The 14,524-nt window shown below is 33.3% G+C and overlaps 1 protein-coding gene across 1 annotated transcript in view; it reads left to right on the top strand.

The window, feature by feature from the left end:
* The first annotated feature begins 229 nt into the window (after positions 1-229).
* The window catches only part of LOC124364777 (DNA-dependent protein kinase catalytic subunit-like), a 48,657-nt gene continuing 34,362 nt past the window's right edge, over positions 230-14,524 (top strand). Inside the window, exons 1-4 of the mRNA XM_046820518.1 lie at positions 230-548; positions 6,099-6,268; positions 8,798-8,984; positions 13,826-13,941. Of these exons, the coding sequence (XP_046676474.1) occupies positions 389-548; positions 6,099-6,268; positions 8,798-8,984; positions 13,826-13,941 (633 nt within the window). The 5' untranslated portion in view covers positions 230-388. The remainder of the gene's footprint in view (positions 549-6,098; positions 6,269-8,797; positions 8,985-13,825; positions 13,942-14,524) is intronic.

Here is a 14,524-nt window from a genome sequence, read left to right as displayed (position 1 = left end):
TTACGTTGGCTATTCCTGTTATTTTATGTATTGTCTATTATTGATTAATATCCATGTAATTCATGTATAACATTGTAGTGTGTGTGCCATACGGACAGTTAAAGATTATGTTAAAAACGTAATACTCGCCATGACTGCCTCATTCAACATTCAACAAAACAACATTGGCTGGTCAACGTGACACTCAATTTGAAATAAAGCTTGAGGATTGCTGTATAATCTATTAGTGGCGGGACAGCCGATTGCCTAAAAACCGAGTCTGCCAACTTGGCCAACGTGATTTCTTGATAAGCGATAACATAATCAAGGTCCAAGTTTATTAAGAACAAGAATATAGGCGGGATAGTTGACTGTACTTTTCTACAATCTCCCTCCATATGAACTGTTAATGTTGTCAATAATGGAGGATAATTTGATAGTGGAGAATTCAGTTGTTAAATTACTGACTTTGTTAAGGGACAATTCATTAAATTGTAACAAGACAGCTGAACATATAGTTAAATCAATATCTACATTCTTTGGTAATGAACATTCCAAGTCAGAATTAGGTAAGTCAGTTGCAGTAGTGCTTGTAGGTTATTTTGTGGTTATGTTTTTATATAAATGATTGTATAGAGAGTAGGGACACCCACTAAAATGATTTAAACCACTTTAAAAATATTCCTGATTATGTAAACTGGGTAATTATGAAACAGAGTGGCAAATCATGAGTTTTTTAAACTTATTAATATCATCCTGAACAAAACAATATAAGATTGAAAAATAACATGGGGGTAGAAATGTCAAATAATGAAGTTAGGTATAGAATATTAAAAGTGGAACTAATTTTGACATGTGGAGTAATATTTCCTTATTCTACATCTGCGTGGGGCGTCACATGATCTTTTGTTACCGTGATTGAACCTCATGATCATATTAGATGGGCCATCTTTGGATAGGCTATGTAAATTAAGAATAATATTGAAATCATATGAAGAAGTTTGACCCAAATGAATGATGTTTTTGTTAATTTATACCTGCATATTTTGATTTTATTGGGTTGGTGCGGGTGCCTCTTATCATCAGCACGGGGATACAGCAGCACTGCCCCGCTCTGATGGCGATAAAAAAAAACATCCCTTGGTATCAATTTACATTAACGTGACCATGGAAAGGTATGTTCATTTTTTTCCTGAAAACTACAATTTTTCCTGAAAACAATATTGAAGAAAAAATTCGTTGGTAACGAAAATCAAAGGAGCTACGATTTTTTTAAATCCTGTGAAAACTCCGTTTTTGACAGTTTCCTATAACTCCGCGTCTGCTCAAACTCAGTATAGCCAGATTTTAAAAACCGATTATCATACCAACAACGAGAAATTAAGTATCGTACTTTCATATAAAATAATCATACCAAACACATTTAATGAAAAAGTATGTTATGTTCGTATAGTAAATTATGTTATAATTAACTTTTTGTTTGTTAGTTGTATAAATTTGTCAAAAATCTTTCATGGTACGATAATAACTACCCATCGTGTATCTTACTGGTGCATAAAATCAATGAAATTATCGTACCTTTACGATCATTATCGTACCTCTGGCAACACTATCCATATTTGACAGTTTGGTAATACTTCGTGCCTTCTCAAATAAAGAAGGAACGCCATTTTGAACTACCGTTGTTCCTCCACGTCTATTCTTAACCTCCTAGTTCAGTAGTGGTAATGGCACACCTTTGTGTTGGATGTTCGGTATCTCACGTGGAAGCAATTCGTAAAGACGAGTCTGACTAATACGTTAATCCTGTCAACGATGCCTGCCCGCTGCGCACTGCTTGCTCTTTTAGAAAAAAAAGTAACTCGAGCTTGCAAAAGTCGAATCCCAGACCACGTGATGCCCCTGCTCCTTAACGCAATAATGTCCGAAAGGCATAAATATAATACAATAATATATTTTCCCCCCAGTTCATATGCACCTGTGATAATAATACTTGGCTATAAATGCCCAACCCATGAAAAAAAGTCCATTTTCCATGGTCACGCTAATGTAAATAAATACCCATCCCTTGAGATAGTAGATAACTGCAACTGCAGTTATCTACTATCTCAAGGGATGGGTAGTAGATAACTACAATATAAAATTCTACAGGGGTTGATAACAGAATAACATTTGAAAATAATGGAGGCAAATTTAACCAAACTGTAAAATAATGAAATATATCATGTAAAAAACCTATAATAATATATGAATAGACAGTCATAGAGAACTTCATCACTGTATTGGCGGCAAAATTATTTATATCTAATGAATCACTGGACCACAGCCTCAGAGCTCTCAGATAAGAGATAAACTAACAGTTGTGGCTGGAGATAACATTGAAGTACCAGATATCGTGACAAAGAGCACACAAGCAGAACCATGTAGCTATGTGTCACATGCATCCTCTATAACCATATATAGTTTTGTTCAGGAGAACATGCAGAATCTATATATATATAAATGCGAATGTTTGTTTGTATGTTCCGTTATAACTCTGGAATCAATGCACGAAACATCGTGAAATTTTGTACAGTGATTCTACACGTTCCTGGAAGTAACATAGGCATCCTTTTAGAGAGGGAAACATAGATTTAATTAATCTTTTAATTATAAATTGTTGTTGATGTTGGAGTGTTTTATATTTGATCCGACAGACTGCGCTACGACACGTAATACAAAGCGAACTGATACTTAACAGATGTTAATACTTTCAGCTGAAGTTCATCAAAGAGGCAGAAACATTTGTTTACATTTAAAATTCCGAAAATGTTTATTGTAAAGTGCTTGATCAGTAGTGTAATGCAGGTTGCATAGAGGACGTCATTGCCTAATTTTAAATTCAGATTGCACCAATGATCAATAAACTATCTAATGCAATGAAAATACTATTAAACGCTATTATGAAAATAACCTCATTGTACAAATCCGTGAATGTTTGCACATAAGGTAATTGAATTTGGTTACATCGAAGTTAAATGAAAAGAGCTGAAAGAAGACACTTTATGATCGAAATTGGGTTTCTTTGATACATTTTCTTGAAGGCACACTCCTAAATAATACTGGAAATATCTTAGACAGAAAAGTAATTTTAACAGACTGAATTTGATTCTTTATAACCTAATTAGTTTACCGAGATTCATCCATATACATTTATTGTTCCGAATAACTTATCAACACCTAGCAAAAACCACGAATGATAGAGGCAGGAATATATACCACTTTCACAATGCGCCCAAGAGGCTCACGAAGGAATGACTATCAATTATCTCAGCAATGCTTAAAATGTGATAGAAAAAGAATAAGTGAATATAGTGTACTGTTTTCAACGGGAAATTGCGTGCGAAGCCGCAGGAAACAGCTAGTAAGTACATTACTAATGTCAAAATTTGTATTGGCAACTCTGGCCGTTAACCTCACTGATACACTAAGATGTCATTATTAGTATGGATTTTAGTGAGAAAAAGGTAAATGTTTAGGATAAGTTTTACTTTAGCACTTAAAAATATTTGTTATTTCTTCAAAAGGAAAATGCTTGAAAATGAAACAACAGGAAACAATTCAATTTTGGAAAGGCTGGAAATAAAAATATAATAAACGTGCTGAATGCCTCTTGCCATCAGCACTGGTTACGGCAGCGCCTTCGATGAGTACTACTTTTTAAGAATAATTTCAAAAAAAAACTAGAAGGGATAGCTCTTTCCCTATATTTTATGAGTTGGGAATTTTGCCCCTTCAGCATCTTTTTGTGTTCAAAGTTTTAAGACTCTTTTATTCAAGATGTGGTAACCACGGAACAATTGGTTTGATATATGCTACAAGAAATATTTACCGTAGAATTTTCAGAATGCCTAAAGTTAACAAATCATTTTTTAAACACTCTTTTTGTTATCTCGGACCACATTTATTTAATAAGTTGCCTTTGGAAATAAAAAGTTTAAGCAATATTAGTAAATTTTGTAACAGATTAAAGATATGGTTGTTTACTCAGCAGAATTTAATTTATTTTTAAATTGTAGTCTCCCTGGTCTATGTGTATATTTGGTAAGTGAGATCTTTTTCCTTTTCTTAAATTTTTTAGTATTAGTAAATGTGTAAAAAATAAACAGTAAATGCTTTAGTTTTTTCATTTCATTTGTATAATATGTATTAGGGCCTATGCAGTGTAAGTTGGTCAGCTGTGTCTGACAGACGTCACAGAGAGCCGGCTCAGGTGTTTTTATAATTTTGAACTCTGGACTGTGGATGATAATAATGTTTTCATTATGTTATCACCGGCCACACTACTTGAAACAGTGGTCGGTTAATTCCCAAGTATTGTACCTTGTAATATTTGTAGATATTTTATGGTGGAATAAATCATTTATTCATTTATTTATTCATTTATTCATTTATTCATATTAGAATGACCGTACAAAAAGGTCGTCAACACAAAAAAATACACTAATGAAGACTCACCCAACCTAACTACCTACTTGATTGTATGACCTACCTGAGGGTTGACAAGCCTACCCAAGGCCTGACTGGCTTACTCAAGAGCCAACAGGTCTATCTGACAGCCAATCTGGTTACCTGAGCCAACCGCCTTAACTTCTTTACCGTGTTTCCTCAACCTAATGTTTCCTTTCTACATTAGTACACACTATAGGAGGATTTTTTTAAAGTTTTAAATACAAATGAATAGGTGTCCCATAAGCTATAAAAATAGGCTACAAACCTAGTACAATGCACTCAACTCTAAATTGTTCATAAATGACCAAAGTACTGGACATTGAGTACTTCATAGTATGTATCGTCTATACTACTTCATTTGAAAGTACCATATTTCTTTACATCACTCTATTTTCAAACTAAAGACACTATATTATGCCATGTAATAAACAATACATTGCCTAAAACTATAAATAAAATTACAACAACTTAGGCACCAGTTAAGTTTTTACAATATACACTATCTAACAGTATAATTGATCTAAACAGAAACATTTACTAAGTATTAAATATAATTATATTTTTTAACTTTAAACAAAATTTAAATGACAGTGCAACACTTATTTTTTGGGTCCACTGTAATAGAACCCTTTAAATAGGCAACACTGTTGAAGATGGAGCTTCTATTGGCTACTATTAACTTAATTACATTTAAACACATAAACCAACACTTAACACTTTTATTTTTGTGAGGCCTTTCGATAGCAAGGTTATCTTTGTCAGACACATCATAACACTTTTGTGATGTGTCTTACGAAGATAGCTATCGAAAGGCCTCACAAAAATAAAAGTGTTAAAGTATTGGTTTATGTGTTTTAATTTAATTAAGGCCCAACACTATTTTCTGGAAAAACTAAAACTGTATATATACATAAAAAACACGTTCACATTAAAAAACTGTACTATTTTTTGAGTACCTTCTTTTTTCACTTTTGGGGTTGCTTTTATATGGTTGCTTTTACAGCAGAGATGCCTAGCACAATAACAAATACCCTAACGTTCCCGACATTTTTACAAAAGTGTCAACTGGTCCGTAATTGATTGGAAACATACATAATACAAGTACTGTAAATTGTAAAAACTAATATGTGTATCACTGAAAACGACCAACAAAAAACACACTTTTACTTAATATAAATGAATAAATACAGTAAAACTCTGGGTACAACTGAACAAAATAGTTTATATTAAACAGCAGAACACTGTAACCACCCTCTCTGGGCAGAAGAATTGGTGCGTATGTGACACATCACTGTAAAAATACTCTAATTCATTAGTGCAGGAAATAATTACTAACTTATTCAGAAATAACATTTCATAGATCTAACAAATTCATTTAGTTGCTAAATTTGTTGATACCTGTATAAAATTCAATAATATTACTTTAAATTGAATTTAAGCTTATGTTAGTGTTGTGAACATGCAATACGTATTTGGCCAGTATTTATTGTGTATGAAAGAACAATTTTAATTTATCGATTACTTTAGAAACTAGTGTTGTTACTTTTTATTCAACAAACCAAGGTAAATAGATCAACCAAAATGACTATGTTAATAAGTTTGATAAAAAGTTGCCTCTTTTGTTTCAGATCTAGCGTTCTCTCTACTCTTCAGACCAGAAAACAGTTTATTGTATTTTATCGAAAAAGGATTCTCCAATAAATCTCTTACATCTGGGGTGAAGGAAGCGCTCACATTAGTTTTGACATTGTTTGACAAGTTTAAAGATAACCTACCACAGCATATTCTAGCTATCAAGGTAAATAGAAAATATTTGGTACATAGGCCTTAGTAACGCATTTCTGTAAATTGGACATGGATTTTAAAACTTGCTACTTGTCAATTGATAATTATAATTATAAAGATGCAAAATGCATGGTTTCTTATCGGGGGAAACAACAATGTACTATAAGTTTAGATTATTGTTGGGTCTCTGTTTTAGTTTATGGTGAAGTAGTCAAGGTCCAAATGTAATCATATAATGTTGAGCCAGTTTAGATCAGATAATGCTGTTAACTCTCTTAGCTGCTAGTTGTAGCCTGAATATGATACCGCTTCTGCTGTAGTCGTGTCCCTTGCTGCAGTTAATTACTGTGTTCCAATTTTTGTTGATTCCAGTTATTTAATAATTTAACATTTACCTGAGCTTGAATTGGGGTACTATCTCGGGGGATGTTTTTATTTTCTTCCCCAAATGTAATCGGTGGTGCTGAAAAAGCCTGCACTTCTGGTCAGGAGCATCTATGATTAGTATTTTCTGTACCAAATCATCTAACATGAACTGAGCATGGAAAAGTACCGATCGTAAATTCCCTCCACCTTGTATTTCTGGTGAAAAAAGAAAATCATCTCCTGAGATAGTACCTCAATTCAATCTCAGAGCATATAAGCACCATTGTATAACAATGCAGACACTCAACAATTATTAAAACTAATAGCATATTGTAGAATAGAATAGAATAGAATAGAATATATCTTTATTGAACATATTCTTAGAGAATAGAACAAAGGTCAGTGTTTATGTCACAATCAGTGTATGAGTCAGTGTATGTAAATTACAAAGCGCTTGTCCTCCACTGAAGGTACTCCTGGACACTGTAGTATGGATGCTCCAGCAGCCAGCTCTTGAAGTTCTTCTCTGGAAGCTTTCTTAGGTAGTCAGGTAGATTGTTAAAGAACATGGCTCCTTTATACGATGGTTTTTTCTCGAACAGAGTCAGATGATGAGGGTCAAGGAGGAAGTTGTTTCTATGTCTGGTGTTGTAGGGGTGGATGTCGCCAGTTCTTGCGTGCCCTGTTTTTGTGGCAAATAAGATCGTCTCTAGGATATAGAGTCCTATGATCGTCAGTATTCCTAGATGTCTGAAAGCTGCTCGGTATGAGTCCATTGGTCCTAATCCACTTAGAGTCCTGACAGCCCTTTTTTGTATAACGAGCACCCTTTTAAGATTTCCAATTGTCGTACCTCCCCAGGCTATCAGTCCATATCTGAGATGACATTCAAATAGGGAAAGGTATGCTGTCAAAGCTACTTGAGGGCTACTGATTTGTTTTATTCTTCTCACTGCATACAGGCTACTATTAAGTTTGTGGCAGAGTTGATTGATGTGAGGTTCCCATGAGAGGTTTTGATCAACAGTTAGACCAAGGTACTTTCCTGATTTAATTGTAGTTATTTCTGGGAGCCCGTCATATTGGTTTGGGTTAGGTGTAAAGACTAGCTGTTGGGTCTTTGAGTCATTTAAGACTAAATCATTGAGGTGGCAGTATTGCTTAGCCACATTGTATGCAACAAAAGAGTCTATATCTAGCTGAGATTTGTTCTTATTTGCTAAAATCAAAGCTGTGTCGTCAGCATACATTACAATTTCACAGTGGTTTTGGAGATAATTTGGGAAGTCATTTGTTAGGAGAATGTACAAGACGGGTCCAAGCACGGAGCCTTGAGGTACTCCTCTGCTTACTGGTATTGGCTTGGATTTTACTTTCGTCACAGTGTTTTTCTCCAAGTAAGTAAGTTCTACTACTTGTTCCCTGTTGCTCAAGTAGCTCTTAAACCAGTCAAGTTCCTTGTCAATGACTCCAAGAGAGTGTAACTTTTTCAGTATGAGTTCATGGTCAAGGCAGTCAAACGCTTTACTAAAATCCAAAAATATGCTTGTTGCAATTTTTCCTTTTTCCAGATTGTCGATGATTTCTTCAATTAGTTGAGCTATTGTTGTTTCCACTTGTAAAAAAACCATGCATCTATATAATTAACAAGTACCTAAAACTTATAACTTTAATATAAAACTTGTAGACTATGCTAGATTAAGGGGGAGCAAGTAGAACTTATGTTCTGGGGAGGGCTGTGTAAACAGGATGCCAAGCCAGAAAAATACCCAAAGTAATAAGAAATAAGTACTTTTTAACCAGTTAACTAAACCATTTCAGATTCTTGAGGCTAAATAAAATATTGGAATGAATTTAATATCATTGTTACATATATTAATGTTCATCATTGTCACTACAGAATTCAAATTTCCCTGATACTAATATAAAAAATATAACATATTTAGCAATTTTGAAGGAAAAGTAACAAGTGAGCCAGGGTTGGCGTGAAAGTGGATTGGGTTGCTCCACAGTATTTATTTAAGTTAAAGCATTTGATGAGACGTTGAATTGCATAAATATTATTATTGGTATATTTTTGTTAATATTTCAACAGGGGACAGCTGGAATATCGTTGATTCTCATATAACCCAAACTTGAAACCAGTCAGAGTCAGAGCTTTGTCTTTATGTCTTAGGAAGTCTGCTATAAATGTGTCCGAGACTCAAATTCAGCTGATCTTCAAGGGAGGGCTTATCAGATTATCACAGCGATCGTCAGATCTAAGGTGCCACTTCCACCCGATGCAGATCTCAATGTCAGTGCCTTGGTTACATTCATCTTTAATCAAAAACTGGGATGCAAAAAATCACTTTGTCCAACAGGTAGGGAATTTATTAAAATCTAGTTGCAACATTCTGAGCATTGTGTAGATATTAAGGTATTACTAAACAATTTTTAAATAAAGAACTTCTTTGAGAATTAATGTAACAGTGTTTCTCAAATGACAGTCAATCGTAGACCCTCAAGTAAATATATTAAACCATCGGAAATTGTATTATTATAAAACCATAAACAACTCTGCTACCTCTTTACTTGTAATAGTAATTCAAAACCTAAAGATGAACATGAAATTATATCTTTTTTAATGATTACACCAAATTTTGGTATAAGCAAACTAGTTTTATTTTTACAATTGAAATAAGAAGCTAAATTAATGTTTTATTACAAATTAGCTGAAATTACTTAATACTAAAGATCTTTTTTCATGCAATATGAGACATTCAATATATAATATTTTAAAGTAATAAGTAATAAAGTACGAATATTATTGTGGTAGACTTATATATCCTACTTGATAGAACTATCCACGTGAACATTTAGTTTTAAACACAGTTTTTAGAAAACAGGACTCAGCTCTGTATCAATGCAATGTTCGGACTGTGGATAACAATTGAATTTGAAATCCTAAGCACTAATTAATGAGCTGTAGCAGTATTGTAAGACTTCAAATTTTGCTATTTTTTTGCTTGTATAGATATGCTGTTCGATGTCCTGCAAATTAGAAAACTCATACTATACATTATAAATTGAAAAAGGTTTAAAGCGCTCAACAGAATATTTTGACGAAGAGAGAAAAAAAGATATTTTTTTGTTGCGCATAGAGTATAAGAAATTAATAAAAAAGATACAGAGAGAGAGAACAAAAAGAAAAAAAACAAGTAAATACCAAAAGAATTGCAATGGACAGTCGCTGGTATTATCTCGACTGTCTTAAAGTCGGTACATGATAGGTGTCACAGCGAAGATGTGAAGGAAAGGTTCGAATCTTGTTTTGTGTATTAATCAAAGATGGCCTTCTTACAACTTTTTGTCTCTGATCAATCACTATGGACATGACAGGATCTTATTAAAATTGTGTTTTGTGTTGTCTGTCCATCTGTTCATCCATCTGTGTGATAATTACTCATTGAAGCTTAAAACCTGGTACATAGGTTCATCTTAGTCCAAGGAAGGTCTATTTGATTGTAGGGTCATAAAGTTTTTACATAATACGTTCGTATTCATGTGATAACTATTCCATTACCTTCTCGTTCTTTGATACTGTGTTGTATTAGTTTATTTATTTATTCATTACAACAGTTTCACAACATTGACTGAATGAACATAATTTACAGCATACAAACTCATGCAATGGAAACTAAATAACAGAACAACATAATTGTAACAGGTCAAATTACGACATTTGAATATTCGCGGGGAATTGGCAGACTGTGACGTCAGTGAATCGGCAGACTGTGACGTCAGTGAATCACATGTTGTCGGAATTGAGATTTATTTAATTAATAACGGAGAAATATATTAAAACTTTATACGGGAACAAATTTAATTAATTAAAATGAATTAAACATAACCAAAATTCGTGTTTTACAAAAGTACTAAATAAAATTACGCAGAAAAGCCAATTGTGGGATAAAATGACTTGCATATTGATGACGTCATAAAGCACATGTTGCTAAAAATTTAAATAAAAAGCTTTGGAAAAATAATAAAAGAAAATAGAAAGACTTAAATTGATTAATTATAGTGAACGTGATAAATTTATACAATTATAAGAAAAGAATCAAATTATATTTAATCGTGAAGACGCTGATTTGAACGGGAGAGGGGATGAGTATTGTTTTGAGTCGGTATGCGTAATTTTATACGGAGAATCCTTCTTCTGAATCTGAATCAGAATCAGAATCAGAATCGGTCTTTATTGTTACGTCAACGTTTATACATAGCATTGCTATAGAAACAGGTAACATTGTCATAAATTAATGTAATAATGATACATACACATATACATTCATACATATGCACATCACAATTTACATATACATATAAACTTAATAAAAATACATATAAGAGGTCAAGACAGCGTAACAAATTTAATGTAATCTATGTTAAAACACAATTTTAAAATTCAGGATCCATCAAATACTCATCAACACTATAATAGTTTTTTTCCAACAAAAAAATCTGTTAGTTTGCTTTTAAATGTTTTTGAATTGATTAAATGTTTATATTTTTGAGGTAACTTATTGTATAGTTTTTTTGCCGTGTATATTGGAGTTTTTTCTACCAGACGCAGTCGATGTATGGGATATTGAAAATTAGCTTTAAATCTTGTATTGTAATTATGATCAAAGTTATCACTTGATAAGCTTTCAAAATTTGATTGTACTGTTAGTAGGGTTTTCAGAATGTATAAATTTGGAAGTGATAAGATTTTTTAATTCTTTAAACAGAGGTTTGCAAGAAGTTCTAAATGATGAAAAGGTCATTAATCTCATAATTTTTTTTTGGATCTTAAAAACTTTATCAAAGTCAGAAGATGATCCCCAAAATTCAATACCATATTGAATTATTGAAAAAAAGAAAGAGTAGTAAATTATTATTCTAGTTTCCAAATTAATTGAATTTCGTAACACTAGCATTTGATAACATGCCGAGTTTAATCTTCTAATAATATTTTCAATACATTTTTTCCAAGAAAAGTTTATATCCAGATCTATACCTAAAAATTTTGCACTATCACATAATTTTATTTGTTGGCCGTGGAAAATCACATCCTTATTATAGCCCTCCTTTAATTGTGCTGTTCGAAAATTTAATAGTTGAGTTTTCTCTTGATTTAATTTCAATCCGTTAACCTTAAACCAGTATGCCAATTCATAAAAAGCTTGATTTAATTTATTTTTCAATTGAAAGTGAGAGTTTGCTTTAACAACTGCGGTTGTGTCATCTGCATATAATATAATTTTTGGTGAAACATTTTTAGGTAAATCATTAACATACAGAAGAAAAAGTAGAGGCCTCAAAATAGACCCTTGAGGAACACCAACTTTAATTTCCTCCCAACGAGATCTAGATTTTACACTATTTTTAAAAATTACAGTTCTTTGAAATCGATGAACTAAATAAGATTCAATCCACAGGATTGATCTATTTGAAAAACTGTACAGTTTAAGCTTTTTTAAAAGGATATTATGGTTCACACAATCAAAAGCCTTGGACAAATCACAAAACACACCCATGGTTCTCTGTGACCCATCCAAAGCCCAAGACACCTCATTTACAAGTTTATTAATGGCCCCTAATGTACTGTGACCCCTCCTAAATCCGAATTGATCACAAGTCAAAATTGAATTAGATTCTAAAAAATTTGTAATTTGGTTTAGTGCTAATTTTTCAAATACTTTAGAAAATGATGGCAGTATTGAAATTGGACGGTAATTATCTGGATTTTGTTTTTGGCCTTTTGTTTTCTCTTTCTAGACTTGAAGCAAGGAGGTTGTGCTCATGTGGATCCTCCTGGGACAGTAGTGATAAAATTAATAGGAAACTGTATTATGGTGTATTGAAATTTTTATAAGGGATGAGATGTTATGTTAGATTCTCAAGTTATCAAAGCAAGGTGAGTGGAATTATATATGTATGGACAGTGTAATATAAATAAATTGACATCAAGGTCATTTGCTTTGAGTTTTATTTGAGTGTCCCATCTATAAAGAAGTGTGATAGGAACTTTAATGGAGTGATATTGAGTTTTTTTAACCATTATTCAATCTATTTAAAAAACCTGACATAGATATAGACTTGTTGTTGGTGATATCAACAACACCACAGACATTAAATTTTGATAGTTATTTGGTATCAACTTGGAATAATGTGAGTTGGCCAACACGAGGTGATTTGCATGGCCAATGAGAGGGAGCACATTTTGAATACCGATTGGGAGAAAATTGGGACAACAAACGTGGGTCTGGAACGTGGCAGAGTTTCAAACAAACGAGGGGACCGTAGCAAAAGAACACAGCTAGCTTTGGGCAAATCTCGCAGCAAGATGGCGACCAACGCGATCCGCAGCAAAATGGCACACAACAACGTGGGGCCTCAACAACATTGAATACCGATACGCAGCAAATTGGCACAGCAACGCGATCCGCAGCATAATATAATAACTAATGAATAGTGCAAAAATCAGGCATAAATATTTGTATAGATATATACATACATATAAATGTATAGAGCTAGTACCACAATACCACGTCATGCCGTGGTACGCCAAATGTGCCTGTTATGGACAAGGCAGCGCACCCAGAAAGCGCAGGTTGATACATTTCGAGTTGGTTTTTAGTCCACACACAAAAAACTTCCTTGTTTTTGTTTGTGTTTGGACGAGTTCGTGGCGTGTGGCATGTGTGATGTCATTTCACTGGAAACACTGAATGTGGAACAGAGCAGCACAGGCGCGCTACTCTGTCTCCACCTTAAGTTGCAATATGTTAGAAACTGTTCACTAAGATTTTACATGATCACACAATATTAGAGATTACCCAGAAAACTGATCATAGTTTCCATAAATGGCTTATTGAATAACTACGAGAAATTCTTTGGTATGTGTGCTTAAGAAATTAATTTGCAATGTTCAACTCAAGTGATGAATTCTAAGGATCCTTAAAGACCTGTATGCACTATTTGACTCCATGTTTAATGCCCACTTTCTTCAAATCATTTCATTGGTTTCCATATCTACACAGTAACTTTAGTATCAGTAGAGCAACCCTTTCAAACAATGACTAAAACTGCTTGCTCCAAAATATACACATTAATTCATAATATGTAAATGCTTAATATGTTTTAAATGACTGTGATTAATTTTATACATCTGTTTCAGTGTTGGGGAGTATCTATGAGCTGTTTGGGGCCATTGCCCAGCACTACCCTGCCAACTGCTCTGCTAGTACAATCAACTCAGTGCTCCGAAATGTACTTGCAGAACTCAAAAACCAGGTATACAAAAACTATATCTCAATTCAACATTGTTTTATCAGTTTAGTAAATTTACACGTGGGTAAGAATCTTGAGAAACTTTAATTTTCACAGGAAAGGAATTCAAATCACGGTTAAATTGTATCGTATATAACAGATTTGTTTAGTTAGAAAATGAATAAGTTAAAAAACGTTTTAAATTTATAATCAGTGGTTAAAATTCTAGCAATTTTTACAAACAAGTGAATTTTTAATACTTTTATTACAATATTTACTTAGTTTTGTTTGGTTTTCATATTAATTAACGGAATAATTGACGGAACAAAATCTAGCTCTAAGTGATAGAATTAAGGAAAATGTACAGTTAGATGTAGGAAATTATAGATAAGGTATTTAGTAGACAATAAAGCAAAAGTGGAAGCTTTGGGTGAAGAAAGAAAGTGTTTGTTGACTACCATAGAGGTGCTCGAGGCGGAGCTGGTTTGTTTTGAGGGCTCAGATTGCGGGGTTGGAGGCGCGGGTCAACTTTTCAGTTTGATACGCTGACGCGCCTTCCCTGCCACGCTCTCTGAGACCCCTCTGAAGGATCTCGGCGTTGGCCCTG

The sequence above is a fragment of the Homalodisca vitripennis genome, chromosome 6 (genome assembly GCF_021130785.1).
Source record: "Homalodisca vitripennis isolate AUS2020 chromosome 6, UT_GWSS_2.1, whole genome shotgun sequence".
Classification (NCBI taxonomy): Eukaryota; Metazoa; Arthropoda; class Insecta; order Hemiptera; family Cicadellidae; genus Homalodisca; species Homalodisca vitripennis.
The sequence above is the reverse complement of the archived record's forward strand: the minus strand, read 5'-3'. Positions and strand labels throughout refer to the sequence as shown.